General features: G+C 31.1%; 2 protein-coding genes across 2 annotated transcripts; one reads left to right on the top strand and one right to left on the bottom strand.

Moving 5' to 3' along the window:
• The first annotated feature begins 4,108 nt into the window (after positions 1–4,108).
• On the top strand, positions 4,109–6,852 carry LOC114375413 (probable glucuronoxylan glucuronosyltransferase IRX7). The gene is made up of 4 exons (XM_028333189.1): positions 4,109–5,078; positions 5,152–5,513; positions 5,602–5,852; positions 5,943–6,852. Exons 1-4 carry the CDS (start codon positions 4,802–4,804, stop codon positions 6,427–6,429), a joined length of 1,377 nt encoding a protein of 458 aa, XP_028188990.1. The 5' UTR covers positions 4,109–4,801; the 3' UTR covers positions 6,430–6,852.
• A 3,746-nt stretch (positions 6,853–10,598) lies between these two features.
• On the bottom strand, positions 10,599–12,761 carry LOC114374192 (xyloglucan endotransglucosylase/hydrolase protein 31-like). The gene is made up of 4 exons (XM_028331807.1): positions 12,440–12,761; positions 12,108–12,208; positions 11,792–12,009; positions 10,599–11,413 (listed from the first exon to the last, which is right to left on the bottom strand). Exons 1-4 carry the CDS (start codon positions 12,744–12,746, stop codon positions 11,053–11,055), a joined length of 987 nt encoding a protein of 328 aa, XP_028187608.1. The 5' UTR covers positions 12,747–12,761; the 3' UTR covers positions 10,599–11,052.
• Between the last annotated feature and the right edge of the window lie 10,369 nt (positions 12,762–23,130).

Genomic DNA, 23,130 nt, shown 5'->3' on the forward strand with positions numbered 1-23,130 from the left:
TTTTCATTTTTTTTTCTTTTTCTTCCTTTCCCACTTTGTCCCTCTATTCCCCTCTCCCCCACCCACCAACAGCAAGCACACCGCGCCGTCGCTATCAAGAACCAACGGCGGCGACACCACCGCAATCACCACGGCGACGACATCGAAGGAAACCAATGACAAAGGAAAAACCACCGCAGAGATAGAAGGGAGAGAGAGGCGCCGTAGTGCGGGGTCTGCACGAACAGTGGAGTCGCGGAAGGGGAGAAGGACAAAACAGGAAACAGAGACAGAGAGAGTGAAAAGGAAAAAAAAATCTTAACCATCTATTTTTTTTTTTTACCAACTAGCTTTCACACTTGGTCGGTTTTTTTCTACCAATACATCCTCTCTATCCAGATTTTCTTAATATAATCAGTTGTATATTATTGCATAGTCTACACCATTTTTTCTCACCTTTGAGAAGTCGGGTATCATCATTCCGACTTTTGTAGACGCCTTCTTTTTTTATTTAATTTAATTTTTATTTTATTTTTAAATTTATGTTTTAATTTAAACTATTAAAATAATACAAATATTATATTATAAATATATTTTTAATTGATTTTAAAAATATTTTTTTATTAAAATAATTTTTATTTGTTTAAGAAAATGATGCTATTAAGTATAATTATTTTTCTTATATTATTTAATTTATACAATACTTAATTGATAATAAATTTTGTTTGATAAAATTTAATTTATATAAGAATTTTGAAGAGATTAAAACTTTCAAATAACAATTAAAAATAATAAAATGAATTTGAAACATAATAAATAGAACAAGATAAAACGAAAACAATACAATATAATAACAATAACAATCTTAACATGCAAATGACAAAAATAATCTTAATTTGAAATTTATTTGTTAGAAGTAGTTAAAATTTCTATTTCACAAAAACACTTTCAATTGGTGGATTCTATTAGCATCTTTAACACATCTTCATTGGTTATCAACTCTATTACTTGGATGTTCTGTATGTCGTGGTTGTGAAAAAAAAATTGTTTTGACCAATTGTGATTACTGAATTTCATAAGGGGAGAAACCTTACCGGCCTAACTTACTTGATGACATATTTGAGTTTTTTCAATGATACATTCCGAAGGAATTTGAAATCTTATTGGGTTTGTTATCGGTGAAGAAGTAATCCAAAAAACCGCTTTATTGTGATATGTTTCATTTGTAATATAATATTGCATCATGAGAAGTGATTGTGAATTAAAACAAAAATATTATTAGACAAAATTCAGATTTTTAAAAGAAATTTAAATATTAACTTAAAAAAAAGTCTTGTATAAATTAAATAATATAAAAAATAATAATTATCCTTAATATTTTTATTTTTAAACAAATACAAATTATTTTTATAAAAAATATTTTTAAAATCAATTAAAAATATTTTTATATATTATAATATTTTATATTATTTTAATAATTTAAATTTAAATATTAAGAATAAAATAAAAATTAAATTAAAAAAAAGGCGTCAGGGGTGGCCAAACCCGACTTCTAAAAATTCAAATATAGATTGAACAATAATATATAAACCGGTTTATATTAAGAAAATCTGGGAGAAAGAGTGTATTTCTGAAAAAAAAAAAAACCAGACTTCATCTCTTTGGAATTACAATCATAATTTGCGGATAAACCATACTTAGTATAGGAATATGCATAGTTTTGTTTTGTTTTGCTACTGGGGCATGCATATTTGTTTTATATAAATTAAAATCAAATATATAAATAGAATTTCAAAATAAAATAAAAAAAAAAAGAGTCGATAGCTGTTACTCATCCCCAACTATCCCTTAGCGTGTGTGTCAAGGTTCGATTGTCTACATTTGTCTAAGGCTAAGGCATTCTTTATTTCCAATCTCCTTCAAACCCACAAACATACAAAATAAATTCTTAAAAAAAATTAATTGTGCTGTTTGGTTTAATTTTATTTTTTTACGAAGTGTGCACGAATGATGTGGCTGGTATTAAATAAAAGAAAAACAGAAACGACGATGGGTAAAAAATAATTTAAAGAACAATTATTAATAATAACTATTTTCCAATCAAAATTATGTAAGAGATAATATAGCTCTCTCTCTCTTTCTCGTTTGACTGATCCTACGTCATGTTCGTAGGTTCCATTTTATAAGAAAGTGTCAAAACCACTTAATTTGTATGACCACATATATGCCTGATTATACCTTTATGGTTATTTTAGTTATCAAATGTATGTTCGCTAAGATGGGCCTGAATTCTCTTCTTAAGATGTACACACTAGTAATGGAGAGGGAAAAAATATACTCATGGAACCACCACTGCCTCAAAACCAACATTTTTAAAAGATAAAATTACATTTTTGGTTTCTCTATTTATCTTCTATTTTGATTTTAGTCTCTCTTTAAATTTATTTACAAATTTAGTCCCTTAATTAGGTTAAATCCTGTAAATATGGTCCCCAAGCTTACGTTTGAACGTTGACGAACACATGTCACGTTCTGAGTGGATGATGAACAAAAAATGTTAGAGATGACTCTTGGATGCACCTTTCCATGTTCAGGATGTTACACGTTGAAGTCAAAGTTTCTTTGTAACAATCAATGTTTAAAGTAGGCTTGGAGATCACATTTACTAGATTTGACATAATTGGAAGACTAAATTTGTGAATAAATTTTAAGGGAGATTAAAATTAAAATTGAAGACAAACAGGAAACCAAAAATATAATTTTGCCTTTTTAAAACCGGTCTCATGATCGAATGGGTAATATACTAATTCAAGTTTAATTTAATCCTAGTTGAACTCTGATCGAATCATTTTTACATTTTTTAATATTTTAAGTAATAAAAAAATTTAGATATGTAAAAAATTAAGATCTAAAGAATTATAAATTAGTATAAATGACTAAATTATATGTTTTATTGATAAAAAATAATAATAATAGACAAAATAATTGATGCATATTTCAAATATTTAAATTATGTATTTTATTTATCTTAAAAACTAGATTAATTAAAAACTTAAAAATAAAAATCAAGAATACCAGTTAGATACTAGTTCTCTATGTTGATTCAACTTCAATTTTTATTGATTTTTGGATCGATTTGGTCGGTTTTTTACAGGTTGTAAAATATCTTAGTTTTAAGAGTGTTCGAATTTCCGGTTGGACGGGTTGAACTGGACGGTTCGATTTTCAAAACATCTCTCAAAATCCATGCAAAGGTAGGACTTAGGAGAAATGAATTGAAGAAAGACATGCTATTTGCTACCATTTAATTGATGGTCTTTAAATTCAATCAATATTCCAATTCAGCTTTGTTGTTCACTCTGCCCTCTAACACGTTCCTATATCCAAAGGCTATTTTTATTGACCTTTTTCCACTAATAATTTGGATGATTCTATCTTTTAGTAAGGGGCACCACTCCCTATGTATATATGTGTGTGACTCCTTTCCTCTACATGTGCTCACAGCTTGGACCGCAGTGTTGTAGGGTCAATGCATAAACAAATGCTGGAACCTTTTCCAGCTCAAACTCCTCTTATAACAGTCCTTATCGTTCCTTCATTGTGTGACTTTTAACTTAATAAATAAAAAAGCCTTTGTTCACTTTGAGGAATAACGGCCATGCACAAACACTAATGGAAGTAACTTAGTGACCATATTGGTCCATCTCCAAGTCCAGTTGCCAAAATTATATAGTAAAGCCATTAAACAGGCAAATGGAATTATCTCTTTTCAAAGGGACAAAAAATGTCCCCACTAAATTGCTCATCTTATAATTCAGGAATTTAATTAATGCAATGCTCAATTCATCTTATCTTATTCGAGCTTTGGAAATGCTAGGCCCACAACCTCTTTGGTTCTCAAATTTTATTGCTTTACTTCCAGTTTTTGTGCTTTCACTGCTAAGCTTTTCTTGCATTTCTAAACAATATCATTATTCCATTCCTTCCAATTTCCGATCTCTTTTCGAACTTTCCAACGGTTTGTTTATGCATATGTCCAGGTTCATCATGCCATTAATTGTTGCTAATCTTAGATTTGATGCGAACTAGTAAGTTGTAACCATTATTTAAGCATATCTTATTATCCACCTTTTATTTATTAATTAATAGAACATAAAAAGACCTTCCTATCTTATTTTTTTCCTGCCCCTGTATAATTGCACTGCATGCAAAGCGATCTACGTTTTACATTTCAACCACTTAGCTGTACTTTCATCCCGTGAGATCGTGATACTATCATGTTATGCTGATTATAACCATGATGACAGATCTTATCTTCTTATATAGAGTAATCAATAATAAAACCACAGCAATCAAAACCCAAAAGCACATTGGACCAATGATTTCTGACGACAAATACTGAGAGAACCAAAAGCAGCATAGAAACCGATGCCTTCGCCTAGCTACATGCTGATCCATCGCCATGTGACATCTGAAACCAAAACTAAACAGTCTCTCTCAAACTCTCTTCCAGCTTTTTTTTTCATATTAGTTTAATCCTCATTCAATAATTAGGCAAGAATCGGATTTCGGAATTCAAAACCCCATAACCTTAACTAACGCTGCAACGATTTTTTGATTAAATCCCCCACTTGTTCATTTTTGGTGCAAAAACGAAACGCCAACAAATCTCTAGCTTCCTTCTCATATCATATCACGGTTTGTTACTCTCATTTCTTCTTTTCTACTTCTTCACGAACCCGAATCGGAAAGACCTCTCTCTACCACTCCTTCAACGTCAGGGTAGGTTAATTGGTTTCTCTCTGTAATCTTTTAAGAGAAAATGTCAGAGCAGAAGAAACCCCCCAAAAGCAGAGTTTTCTATCTTAGAATGAAGCTCCTACACAAACAAGGGAACAAACCTCAACAAGACAAGAACAACAACTGGTTTCACACATATTACAAATGGGTTCTCTGGCTTTCTTTCTCCCTCTATTTCTTCACTTCCTATCTCATCACCAGCAACCCCAACAACACTAACACACCAACGTCTCATGTTTCAAACTCCGAATCCAACGTTGTCCCTCGTACCCTTGTCGAATCCACTTCCAACACTCTAGGTAACACACAAAAACTGTTCAGCATTTTCAGTTAAAAAAAATATTTTTATTTTGACTCATTTCATCATTGTAGGGGTGCTGAAGAATATGAAGGTGTTTGTGTACGAGCTTCCTCCAAAGTACAACACCGATTGGCTTGCGAACGAGAGGTGTAGCAATCATTTATTCGCTTCGGAAGTTGCTATTCACAGGGCATTGTTAACAAGCGAAGTTCGCACGTTTGACCCATACGAAGCTGATTTCTTCTTCGTCCCCGTTTACGTGTCTTGCAACTTCAGCGCCGTCAATGGCTTCCCGGCGATTGGCCACGCGCGCACTCTCATATCCTCCGCCGTCAACCTGGTCTCCACCGAATACCCATTCTGGAACCGCAGCAGAGGATCCGACCACGTCTTCGTCGCTTCCCACGACTTCGGCGCATGCTTTCACACCCTGGTAAAAAAATCGTTTAAAAGGTAGTGTCTCATAAGTGTCTATAATATAAGGCTTTGCATTTCTAACGTATCGTTATTGTTTTATGAAGGAGGACGTGGCCATGGCTGATGGAATACCGAAAATTTTGAAGAACTCGATAGTGTTGCAGACATTCGGCGTCATTCACCCGCATCCGTGTCAAGACGTTGAGAATGTGGTGATACCGCCTTACGTATCGCCGGAAAGTGTACGGAGCACGCTGGAGAAGTTTCCGGTGAACGGACGGCGAGACATTTGGGCGTTTTTCCGAGGGAAAATGGAAGTACATCCTAAAAATGTCAGCGGACAGTTTTACAGCAAGTAACCACTAATGGCCCTACTAATCATTAATTAATCTCAATGACTTTAATCAATAATCAATTAAGTAATTGTCATGCATTTTTTGTGAAGGCGAGTGAGGACGGAGATATGGCGGAAGTTCAACGGTGATCGGAGGTTTTACCTGCAGAGGCGTAGGTTTGCCGGTTACCAGTTGGAAATTGCACGTTCGGTGTTTTGTTTGTGTCCGTTAGGGTGGGCTCCGTGGAGTCCGAGGTTGGTGGAGTCGGTAGCGTTGGGGTGTGTGCCGGTTGTTATCGCCGATGGGATACGGTTGCCGTTTTCCTCCGCGGTGAGGTGGTCGGAGATATCGTTGACGGTAGCTGAGAGGGACGTGGGGAAGCTGGGGAAGATTCTTGAGCGCGTGGCGGCGACGAACCTTAGTGTCATTCAGAAGAGCCTGTGGGACCCGGGGACAAGGCGGGCCCTGCTTTTCAACAACAACAAGAAGGTTGAGGAAGGGGACGCCACGTGGCAAGTTATGGTTAGTTTGAGTGAGAAGCTGGGTAGGTCTTACCGAAGGTCTTTGGTTGGTGACCAATTGAAGAGTGACACGTAATGCATTACAATAGGGTTTGAAGTATGAAGTTGGATAAAGGAATTTTTCGTTCCAGTGTTTTCATCAGATGACAAGAATTGCTTCGTTGAGTTTTCATTTTAATCATTCTTTTCTTAAATTATTTTTTATGTAAATAAATTGGAGATTGTACTTACAGATGACTATTATTATTACATATTAAATTAATGAACAAAGGTTATGAATTTGGACAGCGAAACGATTGATTAGTTTGTATGGAGTGGGGGTGTGTCAGAACTTTACAGTGTTTTTAATGTTAAATTTGGGAAGTAGGGAAGGTGTCAGCGGTCACGAATATGGTATGTTATGGCCCATGGTTATGCTGTCACTTTAATATTTCTTTTTATCAATAGATAAATATTGTATACAAAAACATTTATTCATCTGATATTACTCTTCCTCTTTTCACATGTTAGATTTTTTTTTTTTGTGAGCACATGTAAGATTATGGAATTTTAATATTAACATGTTGATTTTAACATTTTATACAAGTAAATTATAGAATTGAGGTACAAATTTATAAAGGAATTTAATTTTTATTTATGGTCAGTATAAAGTTTTTATACTTTTAACTAATAAATAATCATTGTACTACAATTACATAAATATTAAATTAAAATATTTATAATTTTGCATATAATCTCACGTAGTTTCTACTTCATAGCGGAAGCGATCATGTATCGTTGGTGTTGGATCAGAGAGAAGTCATCGTTATCGTGTATCGAAACATGAATGAATTGAAATGGTTATGGCAATTGAAAATGTTCCACTTTTCACTGTTTCTACAGACAAGAAGGATATATATTTCACGTATTATTTGGAGAGAGTAGACTATTATTTTGTAGGATATTGCAATTTAGATAAGTCTTCGAGTATATTCTAATTAATTTCATTATTTCATGTTTATTACAGTATTTTACATGGGTCGCGCCTGATAAAAGCCTGAAATTTGCAATATAGTGGTGGGTGGGGGACATTCTTCAAATGGCTGAGGAGCCAGGCCGAATTTTTGGGCTTCTTGACCCACATTCCCACTCTGGCCCAAACTGAAAGACGGTGATTCTAACTATAAATAAATAAATGAAAGACTGATGAAAAAAAAAGAAGAAGAAATGAACCATTTAGTAGACAACTAGTCCTAGACATCATTCATCAGATCTCTTAGATTAGATTGGCTTGAAAAAAAAAAGCTTATAATTGAAATCAAACAAATTAAATTAAAATTTTATTTTAATTTGAATTAAATTATAATCAAATTGATTGTCAAAATTATCCTTTCTTAACCTATATTTGATCATCCTAATAAATATTTTTTTTATATTTTTAAATTTATACGTATTTACTCTATTTTTATCTTCCCCTCAATTAATTTCGACCTTCGTATTTTTACCGTCCAACACCCTTATCATATTTTAGATAAAAATATTAAGGACATACGTAAACTTATTATAAATGAATAATTAGTTTTAAAATATTTCTATTTAGAATTTAGTTATTGCAGAAAATTATTAAACAAGAGAGACATTTTTATATCTTAGGTTAAATTTTTTTACACTCTCATTTATCAAAATTAAACTTTTGATATATAAACCCATTGGTTTCTTTAAGGAATAATAAGAAATGGGGAGGCATGAAGATTGTTGCTTATTTAGTGAGATAACGTCAAGGTATAATATGAATTATGTTTAAATGAAAGAGTTAATGTTTCTTTAAAGTTACATATACTTTTTTAAAAATTAACTTTTGATTTATTTATTTATAAATTTTAAAATGATATAAAAATTATAACTTTAAATAAATTATACAAAATTATACTTTATTCATGCAATTATTTTTCTTAAAATTATATAAGTTTTATAAAATTATAATTATTAATTATTCAATTTTTTTCTTTAAGAAATATTTAAATAATTATTATTTATTTTAATTAATGATATAATTTAAATTTATGTGTCAAGAAACATTATTTGAGCAATAATGCTAGTCATTGCATTGAAAGGTGATAGCGTTGTGGGTTAGTTTCTAATAATTTGCAAGATTACAAAATTAAATAGTTCTTGGTACATTTCTTGTAATTATTATATTATATATACCCTCACATTGTTTAATTATACAAGGAAAATCAAAATACAAATGGAAAATGACGTGAAGCTAATAACAATCAAATAGTTAATTGCAGTGTATTTTTTTTATTATGAATTCAGTATGAAATATATATCAATTTTATTGATAATTAATTTTTGTCAAAAAATTTAAATGATTTTTTTATTAATGTTTTTCTCTCAATTATATTCTTTTTCATCCCAAAGATTTGTGACTGAGATTTTATTTAAGAAGAATGAACTCAATTTTATTCAATTGACTTATTGGTAAATATAGTATAATTTACGTGCAAATATTCGTGAATAACTTTATTCCAATCAAACCAATGGTTGAAAGTTTGAAGTAGGGGGTTGTTTGCACAAATTAATGAATTGCTCTCCCCCTAGAGTCTCGTTGAAATCCTAAATTCTTTCAATCATTCATGTGGTTGGCATTTCACAACGCCACAACTAGACAAGGATTAGTACCACAAAGTAATGTTTCTGATCAGATAGAAATTCAAAGCAAGAGACTGTGCAAGGTACTAAGGTGTGATTAAGATAGTTCCCATGATTTGATAGCCTTTATCTAGGGCTAATTGGTGTAAACCATGCATGATTTAAAATAATATCAAACACACATGACCGATAAGGCATCTTTTATTGGGCCAGGCAGTAGCGTATTGAATTGAGCATCATTGCCCACCATCTATTTGCCTTTCTGGCTCTATTGCTATGTCAAGTCCTCTCTTCTTGTTCCAGTTTAAAGAGCCTAATTTATATTAACTCAAAGCACTCTTTTTAATTACTCCTAAGCAATAGTTATTATGCTTTTTTTGCAACAAGGATCGCAAGCACACTTTGATTTTGTTGGTTTGCTGTTGTTTGTTGGTGGCTGCAGCTGTTCACATCTTGTGTGAGCTATTTTGCCTCCCTGTTCCTTTGTTTAATAAAATTTCCCTTTGGCCTTCCAAAAACAATCTGTGCTTTACAGTATCAATTAAGAACTTATTTCCGAATAGTTAAAAAAACTATGGTAGTCAAATTTTTTTAACCGATTGGAGAGGATCATCATGATCTTAATTAATTTTCAGAGTTGTGTAGATAGATTGCTAAAACTAAAACAGTAGTAAGATTTTTCTTAATATTAGGAAGGAAAAGTCTATCCACATTACTAAGTTACCTTCATGGTATCTTCTTAAATTGGGTGGGTCAGTATTTGTCTTTGTTTATTTATTATCGATACTTGTTTATCATTTCTCTCTTGGGTGCCTTTTCCATGTTTAGTTTATCCTTTTAGCACAATGAAACGGCAGGCCAGAAATTCATGGACATAATATAAGGATGTACTTTATTCTCAATATAGTCATTGTAGTTGGCATGCAAATTCCTAAAGTAACACTATATTTGGCAGGACAGAGTTTAGAAAGAAAGAAATCTAAAGAAGAGAAAACACCAAAATTGAATTTTATTCTCTCTTTTAGCTATGCAAAGGGATATGGGGAGAGAAAAATAAAAGTTGTAGCAGAACCCATACACGGAAAAGAATTTTCTCGATTTTTTATAAAAAGAAAATTGTACAAATATTATGCAACATCTGTTTTATTCTTTAAAAATGATGAATAAAAAACTATAATTTCGATATGAGAACAAAAATATTTTATTATATAATATTATTTTCTTTCTTCTCATTTTTTTATTTTAAATCAAATAAATAGCTATAACTTATTTTTTTTTCTTCACTTTTGCTCTGCTTTATACAAACAACTAAAATTTCACTTTTTATATTTATTTTCTCCTCTCCAATTTCTTTGTAACTGAATTTTTTTTCTTTTTCTATTTTTTCCGCGTTCAAACAAACCAAAATTGTCCTTGGCACGGGCATTCTACCGACAACAGCAGAATAGAACATTAGCTATTATTTTATTCATGAACTCACAGATTGAATGATTAGTTTGGTTGTCCAATTCAGCAACAAAAGTCCATAAGAAGGTTCTTTCCAACGGCTTACTTTCAGAGGGACAAAGGTTCCTTTTCTCATTTCTGCTACCTAAATATTAGGAAAGCGTCCAAAATCCAAATAGATTGATTTATTTCAACAGGAAAAGGACTAAAGTAATAGTGCAATCACAATTACACAAACAACAAAAACATCCCAATCTTTTGTGGGGTACAAACAAACCAAAACAACTACATAAACAACGAAAACATTTCAATCTTTTTTGAGGGGAACTTGGACGCTCACTGTTGTTGCAATTACACTTAGCATTAGCAAACCATCACAAAATCCACCCCCTTAATAAACTGTTTTGGTAATATGTGAAAAATAACAAATAACTTTGAAACACACCAACTCTTGAACCAAACTAATTAAGTGCATGCTTGGATTTCAATTGGGAAAGCTCAAAAGTAATTTTATTTGCAAAGCAACAAATTATTCCTTTTTCATTCTGTATTTGCAATTGTGTATAGAATTTTATAAAAATATACTTTCCCAATTTCAATCCAAATATAGCTTAAAACCTTAGCATTCTGGAGTAAGTGTATGGTCTCTTCCAGGATCATGGCAATAGTCATAGACCAAGTAGTTGTTTTGGACCCATTGCATTGCAGAAAGTTGCTGAGGGCTTAGGCTGCCATAGCCTGGTGGTGAGGGAGATGGTGGCTGGCATGAGGTTGAAGCTTCAGTGGTACAACCTTGTATTTTGAAGTTTTTGTATCTACCAAAGAAGGGTTGGTAATTATAATCAGCTTTGTATTTTCCTCCCTCTGTAGCCCATGAAGATGCATCCCATATTGATCCGTACACATACATTTCTCTTGAGGGGAACGTGGCATCACTCTTCCTAGGATACCTCCTTATTGGGACATCATCCACTAAAAATCTGCATATATTGTAAGATAATTCAACAACTAAAACTAGTAAGCAACATGCAAAATCTAGATATTGTAAGATTTTATAATAATCAACCTACTCCCGTGAAAACTACATTTCCATCCCATAAATAAGCTATGAATGATTGAGTGACGAAAAATAAGCTACATGCACATTTTTTTCTCACTTTGACTAACATGATTAAAGGTTAATAGGTATATTTTAAAGGGGTCGACAGTCCATTATTGTATAGAAATGGTCTTTTCAGTGAAATATTTTAACCAAGGCTTAGTAATTTCCTAATTGGGCTGGATGGTTGTTGATAGTTATTATACAAAATAATTATTCACAAAAAAAAAATTATGCAGTGCATCTTTGTGAAAATTACATGATCTCACTGGGTTCCCACAGAATAGCATAGTTGTGAAAATCTTGTGTTGGGTCGAACCAAAGGTGAATCCTCATCTCTCTCCCTATAATATTCCCATCTCCACTTCCTCTGATGTATACGTTTGTCTGCAAGACATATGGCTTATCCGGCGTGGTACCAAGGAACTCAATGTCTATTTCATCATGGTGTCCTGGGTAGTCTTGGTTGTTTGAAAGCTACAATTCTCAAATGAAATAACAAAGATAAAGGATGAAAAACTGTACATAGTAAAAAGATACTATACTATGAGCTAGATTTATAGATTAATCCTCACGTATAAAGATGTTATGACTCCTGCAGTGTAACCTGGTTGAAGCTTAATCGCAGCACCAAAGTATCCAGACCGATAAGAGTGAAGTGACTTGAATCCACTCCCTGTGTATCAAAAGTAACTAGTAATAGTGAAACAATTTTTAATGAACAAATAAACAAAGAAGCATATGTAGTTGAATTTTTTACTTTTTTATTTGTGGGAATAGAAGATAATGTCAGAAGTTTGCAACAACTTATGTACCATTACTCAATCAATAACTGAGCTAGACCCCCTCACTGTGTAGTTGGATTTAACTATTGAAGTTGGGAGTTTATGTGAGACATTTTTCATACCTGAGTAAGAGTCAAGCCAGATTGTTAATGAGTCTTGGTCTAGTTTCTGATGCTGAGGTCCCCAAAGGTTTCTAAATCCCTCACCAAAGCTAACGGGACTAATTTTGGAACTAGGGTAGTAACCAGGTGAAGGTGGATCCTGAGAAGTACTATAACGAATCATGAGTGAGAACAAAAGAAGAGAGAAGAGAGGAACCATGTTGAACAAAGAGGAAGTTAACAATGGCATTTTAGTGATCAGAGTGGCTCTGCTAAGATGCAGGGTGGGACACAAAATCAAAGAAAGGGGTAGGTAGTTGGTGCTCATGAAGAGTATGAGTACACTGTTAATATATAGAGGGATTTGGAGGCCCCACAGTTCCAAAAACGGCGGTAACTTAGTTGAATAAGGAGTTGAGTACACGAGGGACTAAAGTTTATCAGGTTTGTGATGATAAACAAGAGGGGAAAATAGTTCAATCTTTGGTGTGTGCTTTTTTTATTTTCATTTCTTCTAGGGAGGGAACTTCCTTTTCAAGTAAATAAATGTTAGTTATGCTTGGTCAATAGGGAAGGAGAGGGAAAGTTGGAGGATGAAAGACACCTTAACGGTTACTTCCGTTACATTTATTTGGTGACCTTTGAAAATGTGACAAAGATGGCAGAGAGAGCTTTAGACATGAAGGGTTCACCTTAATCAAAAGCTTTAAATGCTATCATACAGCACTTGGACAAGGTATATGATAAAGAGAAAAACGTCCGGAACTTATGTTTCGGGGGATGTGATGGGAATTAGGATAGGATATATAGTTATATATCTTCATAATGACTCATCAATGAGAACTTTCTTGGGGTACTTTCACACTTTCATTCAATATTTTCTCGCAACTGTGCAATAAAGTTGTTATGCTAATGAAGTGAGTAATAGTATTCTTACAAATATGAAATGAGTAATATGGCATTCTTACAATTGACTTATACAACAACTTTACACGCATTTTTTTTTTATCTTTATCTCTAGTTTTTACATCACTCATTTTATCACAAATTTTCCTCTCTTTCCTTCCCATTATCATCCTTTGAGTATAAATTGTTGTTATATGGCTCGAGAATACCAAAACCTAAAACAATAAATCAATGCATTTACAAACTCTGTTATTTTGTTTAAAAATCACATACATGAACTTTTAATGCGTATTTGCAATAGACTAGTAGAGTATAATGGGTTTAATAATTGGAGGACTTGTTTCTAGTCAACACTTACTGTTACTAGCAACTTAGAGAGGAACTTATAACCACCACGACCTATTATATTTAGCATGTTTTGACTATTTTGATATTCGGAATATCTACTTGAAGCGTGTTAAAATTTCTTTCATTCTTTACAGTTTAAATTCTGTGACTTCACAACTGTGTCTGCAGCATCAAAACCCTCGGAAACCTTCCATAGTTCCATCTAAAAGAACAATAAAATTGTAGGTGTTCTTTTCTATTAATTCTGACTGCACTTGGCCTTTTGTTGATCATAGAAATCAACAATATCAAATCTCAACAACTTAGATCTTTAGATAATAGGTGTTATGGTTGGTTTGTGAAGTTCAAAAGAAATTTGTCTCATAGTAGTTAGCAAAATGCGGAGGTTAAGTTATACGCCATTGCATAATTGATCAACTACCAGCGTACTAACAAAGAGCGTTGACAAACTTCCATATATATAGCGCCATTTTTTAATCTGAAGTTTTTTTTTTTTTCTGATTTTGGCAGACTCTGCAAGTAGTTTTTATTTATTTATTTATTTAATACAGAAAGTTCTTAGTCCATAAAGTAAGAATTGCTCGTACGTTATTATTTTTTTGACAAATAGCATCATTTGGGATTGAAAGATTGATGAAAATTTCAAGTATAACAGTATTAGAGGTGACAAGATTAGACCTCAAGTTGTTTTATTGTGCATGGCAAGAACAAAAGCAGACCTTAGTGGATAATGGATAGGATTAGCATACAATTCCAAAAGATGAGAGTACGTAGCAGCTGATTTGTTTGCTTTTATATTAAGCTAATGAAAGCAACTGTGCATATTTATTTTTATTTTTTATTGACAAATATTAATGGTTAGTTTTTAGTTGTGTTTGAATGTAGTAAGAGGATTTAAATCCACATCACTGATGTGAGTGAACGCAACACTGCGTATTTATGGATTTAGTTAGTTTACAAAAATTGGAAGAAAACAATTTTACTACGCAAGTGGGGTTGTCCACGTTCTTTCTCATCTACAAAGGAAATAGAAATACATCTCCCATGTGTTTCGAAGCTCTGTTTCCTTCCACGATTTGTGATACAAGATAATCGCCAATCCCTTTCCCTTCGTATGGGAAGGTATTATAGTTACGTAAATTCTTATTAAGTTAACACGACAATGCTTATCTAATTTAATAGGGCTTCTTACAAATCATTACATCTTTTCTTCCTCCCCGAATAGCTAGTGGTGGATCTAGGATTGAGTTAGTGGGGACAAAAAAACTAGTTACTTAGTAGCTACTGTTATGGAAATAAAGCAGTATATTTATAAAATGGCATAAATATCCTTAAATAAGAAAAAGATATAATAATTTTGTTTTTATATATTGTAATCATTAAGGGTAGAATAATATTCTTAATCTTTATTCTTTTTATTGTAGTTTTCTTTCCAAATTAGAAGGAATAGATTTTGGTTTGATATCCATCATTTTTTTTTTCTTTCCTCCGTTGTTTTCTTCAATATATATCAATGGGGAAATTGTTTTTGATGAGTTTGCATTTCTTTCTATCCTTTCCCTTCCACTATTTTACATACGTACCAAACAAATTAAGTGAGTTTGCATTATATTTTAAATCCACTTTATTTTCATTTTATTAAATATATATCAATTAGTGGGCAACAACTAATGCAAAAAATATATTTGAAATCAACAATATCAATCGTTAATCCTTATAGGCCACATACATGTTTGTTGGTTGGTGTGCCCTACAACACCATGGCTTTAGTGCGTGTCCTTCTGGTCAGAAAACAAGAAGAGCTCTAGCAAAGTTCATGTAGCATGTAGTTCGGTACTATCAAAATTCAAAAGCAAACAGTGAGACAGTGGGACCTTTAAATCTATGGGATGGAGCATTTCGTGTAAATAATTTTAGGGACCATGTGGGGTGCTTTTCAAATCTCCCAACCCGCAAACAACGTAGAATTGACCCCCGCATGAGCTTTCTATATGGTGAAGTCAATCACCACCAATGAGCTTGTAACACTTTCTGTTCCTTTTCGTGCTTTATCTTCAATAGCTGAAACTAAAGATTTAATTTACGGAGTCTTTCGCATATATTCACTTCAAGTGAAATTTCATTTCTTTTAAAATATAGACTGCAAAGTTTGAACTTCTAAACACTATCATGAATATTCAGTATAATTATGTCCCAAAACTATATCAATTAATATTCCAATCTTTTAGAGTTGATCGACATAGAGATTTTATTTATTTAAATCATAAGTTTGATTCGTTTGAATGCCTTTCCTGTTCGTTTTTTTTTTTCTTTTTTGTTTAATATTCTAGTTCTATATCCGCGAATCATATCAAGTCTTCTCCTTTAAACCCAGTTTTAAAAATAGATTAGTACAATTATAGAGCAATTTATTAAGACGATTAGGTTGCACTGAGCTTCAACTTCAACTTGCACAATTGTAGGCTAGCCTATCTTTCGTTTCATGAACAACATGCTTTATCCAATCCAGTCGTGCCGCCATAACCTTTTAGCCTTCAAAGTTAGGCTTCGGACTTAATTTCCGTAATGACATAGATGATATCAAAGAGGCGACAAAATAACGATTATATCTTGTAATTATCTTCTTTGTTTTATTTGTTGTGACACATACATATTAGAGCAAGAAGCAAAGGGTGGGAAACAAGCTTACGTTACTATATAGGATGCGTTTTGTTAAGTTTTTGTTTTAAAAAAAAAAATTAGTTGCCAGGAAATGCCCTTCACTCATATAACAAGGCTCCGTTTGGTGCCCGGATGTCACAAGATAACTATTGTGTCGTGTGGTAAAAAGTTGTTTGACAGACCAGGAGGATATGATTCCCTTATTTTACTATTTACCTTAGGAAATGGATCTTTTGTGATCACTTTTGTGTTGTATGAAATTCTGACCATTGAAAGCAAATTATATATATTAAATAAAGAAAATATAACTCGAGAAACTTTGGGCCATTAGATGATAACTACAAGGCCCTATGGTCACTTTTCAATTCCGAGTCAAAGGTTTTTTTTGTTAGTGTGATGTATTTCTTATCTTAAGATAGGAATCAAATTAAAAAATATGATAAATTAGTATTTCTCTTTTTGTGATGAATGTTGTTGTTAATGTTATCACTATCATCTCTGTCATCAGACTCACACCAATGATAATTTTTTAGTATAATGGTAAATTAAATTAAAATTTAAAATCATATTTTTCATAATAAAGAAAATTAAAATTAGATTAAGCGTTCAATATACGAGATTAGTTAGGATAAGATATATGACTCATATTTAATGAGAGTGTTGTTAGGAGTGATTTATTAGTAAAAATATCAAGAGTTTTTCTTCAACAAGAGTGCTTATTGGATTATTTTTTCTTAACATCTTATCTCTCTCAATATATCATTTTTTTATTTTTATATTTCTAAACTTAATTATAATATAATTTTTATATTTAATAATATTTATTATTATAAATTTTAGTTATATAAAATAAACTATTATCTTTTTTTTTTCTGAATAAGAAGCATTTATCTTATACACTGCATATACTAAAATACTAATTTATGATGAGTTTTAAATCTAATTGTATAAAAATAAACATTTATTTTATACCAAGCACAAACTAATACGTTTACAAACACAAATTGCAAAGAGAACTCATTAAAAAAAAAGAAACTCAAATCCTAAAGACACAAAAATTAAAGTGTGATTTTCAAACTCAAGGGATTTCGGATATAACTTTCAACCAAAAGGGGAGAAAAATTCATACAATATAAGAATTAGTTGGACCCATTAAACTCCAAAATTTAGCAATTCTATTAATACAATATAAGAATTAGTTGTAAATTATTACTCCATGTGCAACTACCTTCTACACATATTAATTTATTCTGTTTTTTATCTTTTATAATTTTTTGCCTTCATTAATTTTTAAAAAATTATCTTACGAGGAAATACTTATTTTTATGTGGGAACAAATTTATTTTTTATTGAAGATCTTTAAGTAAAAAAAAAAAAATTACTTGTGGGGTAATCGACCCCGTAGGGCTATTAATGCATCCGCCAGTCCACTGTCCCTGTGTCACGCAACAATGAGTAAAAAACAACAGTTCTTCTGTTTTACTCTTTCATTCGTTTTTTTTTTTTAGATCGATACTTGCCGCAAAAACTCTTGAAGCACTTTCCGTACTTTACAAAAAAGCCTTAGCAAAACCTGTTTGATACTCCTTAAAAAAAAGTTTAAATATATATATATATTTTAATAATTTAATATTTTTTCATTTTCCTCCTTATAATTTTTTTTTTCATTTTAGTCTTTATAAAATATATTTATTTTATTTTTCATGAAATACTTTAAAAACAAAAATCTAAATAAATACATTTTACAAAGAATAAAATAAAAAAATACAAAAAAATATTAAATTACAGGAACTAAAAATATATTTAAACCTAAAAAAAATCCTATTTGAGACTATAAGATAGAACATAAAAGGATTAAAGAAATTATTTTGGGTAATATTAAACGTATAATATAATGTTGTGTTTAAGTGCAGTGTAGCAGAAAAACACACATGTAGCTAGTTGCCCTCTCTGAACACCTTCATCCATTACTGCATTTCCTATAATTCAAGCATATCATAATTAGTTTTAATCAATATTAATTTTCTACCGATATGAATGCATTATTTTAGTTGAAGCCTAGGGGTTTGCTAATTATGTAATGAGTAAGATAAGAATAAGAATAATAATTGCAGAAATTGATTAAGAAATTGCAGGGCTATTGGATATTTGGGTTCTCATGGCCCCATATGCTATTTCAAATTCTAAACCATGGAGATCAGGTATGAATTATTGTACGATCAATACATTTTTTTAGCTTACCTAAAATAGCATCTTTATATTTTGTCAACATTTTGTGACTACGGATCGCCATTCTATAGAGAAAGCGACGGATTATTTGAATCCAAGATCACTATATATATATATATATATATATATATATAATGCTTAATTATAAGTTTTGTACGCATCACAAAAAAAAGATTAATTATAAGTTTTGAAGGAGGTGATTAGGGTGAATTGGCTCGTTAAGTGTAAAAACTACCAAAATTGAAAATCTAGAAGACTCAAATAACAGGCCTCTATTTATAATCCATACATTTAATATGTGTAGCTGACCATTGCACGTTATCTTTTAAATAACTAGATTTTGGCATGTTGCATGGGTATCGTAAACTAAGTAGTAGTGCTTTGTGGAATATAAACAAAAGTTTATTTAAATTTTAATATAATTTAATTAACAAAAAAATGAATTGTGTTTTTTTAGTTTAATATTTTTAAAATTATTTTTAAATAATCATTTGGTTTAAATAAAAAATATTTTTATCATAATATATTTTTAAGAAAATAAAGAAACATATCATGCTTAAATGATGAGATTCGAGGGAAATAAATAACGAATAATTTAATAAAATGCGTATCACGTTAGGATATGACTTTTTCAAATAAATAAGAAATGATCGTAAGCTTTATGCATAAAATATAACAATAAGCTTTACTAAAAAATTAGCTATTAATATTATAATAATATATACATAAAATTAAAAAAAATATATTGAAATGCGTCCATAATCTAAATATTTTTTATTTTATCATTTAATTTAACTTGACATATAAATAAAAATAATTAATATTTTAGTAATTAGTTTAAAAGTCATATCTAGAGTGATTTATAATTAGTTTGAGAAAATATTCATACTAACAATATCAAAATTAAACTCATTAATAAATTATGAAATTATTACGAATTTAATTATTGATTTTATGGGTAAGTTACAGTTTTAGTAGATTAAAGGCAGAGACCATTTTTTACTTCTTGAGGCACTAAGTTGTGAAGGTTCCCATGGTCAAAGATTAACACCCTTGAGCCAGGACAAATCACATAAACCAATTTAGTAACCTTGATGCCTACTTATCATCACTAGGATGTGTTGGAGGCCCTTTCCTCGAAGATGAAGATTATAATATGGATGTTTGTACCTTGTGAGGGAGTTATATGAGTTTCTAATCGCTTTCCAGTGGTTTCTGATTATTAAGATGAATCATTAAATGTGAATATGGATCCATACGTTTGGTTGAGTCATGACAACTTTGATTAGAAGCATATTCTATTTAATCTAACAATTTTAAGTTTAATACAAGAAATAATAACCCATTTAAATATCAAACATATAACGTGAGTACATGTTCAAAATGTTGTTTTAGTGAAAATAATGAATGTGTTCACTTCTTGATAAGCATATCAAATTGTATAAATAATATAAAACGATAAGACTAAATATCAAATTTCACAAAGATTATGTTTGTACTCAGAGTTATATATATATATATATATATAATGACTAAGCAATCAACGAATGAAAAATAGGTTTGTGCATAAGAATCAATATATGAGAATTAACAACAAAGCATAAAAATGTGAGAAGACAAACACCCGAAGTGTGAAGTTGATGATAAGTGTGGAATGTGTTGGGAAATCTGCTTCCAAAATTTCTCTTGATGTAATCTTTTATTGATTTTTCCCTTTTAACATTAATATGATTATCACCCACATTTACTAGACTATTTCAACCAAGATCTCTCGAGTGAGAGAACTTAAATCACTTAGTATCGCTCTCAATCCCTTATCTATTGATTATTAAATGATTTGCATTAAGAGAAGAGATGCATGCACAGGCTAAAGAAAACCAATCTATCCCTAGATACGACTCAGTTTAGATATTCTTTTCAAGTTCGTAGCATACAAACATTTCTCAATATTTATATCCTAAAACAGTACATAAAGATGGATGATCAAACCATATGTATGTGAATAAACTTAGGGATGAATAATAATAACAATATTATATTAAAAGATAGTTTAAAATCATTACATCATAAAGAGTTTTGGATTACAAAGCACCCAGCATGATGGAGTTTTAGTCTCTCATTGTCACGAGGGTCTTACAAATAGGTGGAGTACATTATAGGGGATTTAATGGAAGAAAAATGGAGTGAAACGGATCGGCCATAGCTCCAGAAAATGGATTTTCCTTGCACTGGCCGGTAATAGAATTCCTGCGATGTTTCTCTTTTTTCTGCTACCTTGCTTCGTGGTTAAGTGTTCTCCATGAATGAATGTCGCTTTTATATATAAAAAACACTTTTTGAAAATATCTTTTCATTTGATGACCAATTAGAACCGCCACCATGCGCCAAGCCTGCGTCTGCGCGCTGAGCGCACATGCAAAGTTTAGCTGACATAAGTGACTGTGCGCTAAGCCGCCAGATGCATGTGCGCTAAGTCGCCAGATGCACACTAAGCCGCTAGATGCATGCGGGCTAAGCCGCCAGATTGGCTTCTTGCGCTAAGCGGACTTCTTGAGTTGAGTTATCTTGATGCACTAAGCGAAGATGTCGCGCTTAGTGTAACACTTTAGTTCTTCAATCCTTTTCCATACCTCTACTATATTTCTATACAAAATACAACCAAAATTACTATAAAATCATTAACTTTAACATCTTTTAGCTAAAAACTCAGAAGAATTTAAGTTCCTATTGTTTTAACACAAAAGTAATAAAAGAGTAAAAAATTAAATAATTACTATGTGATTTCAGTATACAGAATACAATAGGTTTTGAGAGCAGTCTTGATGGTGAAAATTATCACAAATAAAACATGCAAAAAGAAAATAAAGAGAGGATTGAACATAAAAGTTTTTTATAATGGTTCGCTCATATAATCCTTGGACTATACTTAATTTCCACACTTTGATAATATTTTCTGTAATCGATCAACAAGTTGATTTTGTTAATAAGAAACAATTTCATATTCTACAAGAATGTAAGTTTGATTCTTGTTGTCAAAAGGAACAATAGAGAAAATATCACTAGGGGATGCATGTACAGGAGGGTGTGGGGGCAATTGCCCCACAATAATTTTTATTTTATTCGTAATGTGTAGTAAAAAAAATTGCACCCATAAAAATAGGTATTGTCTCCATAAAATAATTTTTTAAAAATGAATGTAAAATATATAAGAATTTAAAAAGGGAAAATAAATTGATTATAATTTCACTAATTTATCCTCTTAATTTTTTAGTATATTGACAATGAAAAAATTATAAAATATTTTTTAAGTATGAAAATGCACAGAAAATAATTATAATTTATAGAAATTTAAGTATTTTTTATTTCTTTTGTCATATAACATTGTATATTTTATAAAAGCTTGTGATAATTTTTTTTAAAATATTGTAAATTATTTTTTCCACCACTACGAATTCTTTTTGGATTCGCCAATGGAAAATACAAAATCTTAAACACAAGCTTCTCTTTGTTCTTCACTCTCTCAGAGAAGACTTTCATCTTATTAATATCCACGCTGAAAAAAAAACTAGCTATTTGTTTTTTTGGGCTCAAACTAATAGCTAATCCAAAATGCACAGAACAGACACATAAGACCAAAGAAAAATGATACATAAGACACATAATGAGTTTTGTAAAAAAAAAAAATCAAGATGAATAATATTTCAATAAAAATCATGAATGTATAATTTTTTTTTATTAGCTCAGAGCACCAAAGATTAGTATCAAGATCGACCTTGTAAATTATAATATGATGTTTTAAAGAAGTCAATTATTTTCTTTTATGTCTATAGCCTATCTCTCTTTACATTTAACCATCAAACTGAACATAAATAATTCTTCAGCTCACGTTGATATTATTAAATTATAATATTATATAAAAATTTAATACTTATATAGATTGAATAAAAAAATTTAGTGTCCCTTTAAATATGGAACCCTGTGCAGTCGCCCACCTTCACCATGTATAGGTCCAGCATTTTGTTATTATGTTAGTATTCCATTTTAAACCTTAGTAACCTCTCCATCTTGTGCCGGCAGATTAGTATTCTTGATGTCATATTTAGATTGCTAATGACAACTAAAATTACTATTGGAAAGATGATATTGGTATGAGCAGTATCTTAAATTACTTTGAGGATCTCGAAGTAGTAGAGTTTTAAAGTATGTAAGGTTAAGTGTAGAGGTTACTTTTATCCATATTTGTTCTTATGTACTCCAGAATTTGATGAAGCAAAAATTAGCTTATAGTTTATTTTATCATTCCCTCGGAAAAAAAAGGTTGCTAGAGGTGTTTTTTTTTTCCATTTAATTTAAATTAACCAGCAACTCATGGAACACATGCTCCTAGAATTCGTGAAGTTCAAAACAAGCAATGATAACACAAGGTCAAACATGTTTAGCAAAATGAAAAGTCCAATTCTTTTAATGGGTACAAACGACTCTCTAGTCAAGATAGATACTTAAGACTCAGGTTTGATTTGTGTTAATATTATGGTTCAGGCTTCATTCTTTTATTTATGCAAGCCAAG

The sequence above is a fragment of the Glycine soja genome, chromosome 11 (assembly GCF_004193775.1).
Source record: "Glycine soja cultivar W05 chromosome 11, ASM419377v2, whole genome shotgun sequence".
In the NCBI taxonomy this organism is placed as follows: domain Eukaryota; kingdom Viridiplantae; phylum Streptophyta; class Magnoliopsida; order Fabales; family Fabaceae; genus Glycine; species Glycine soja.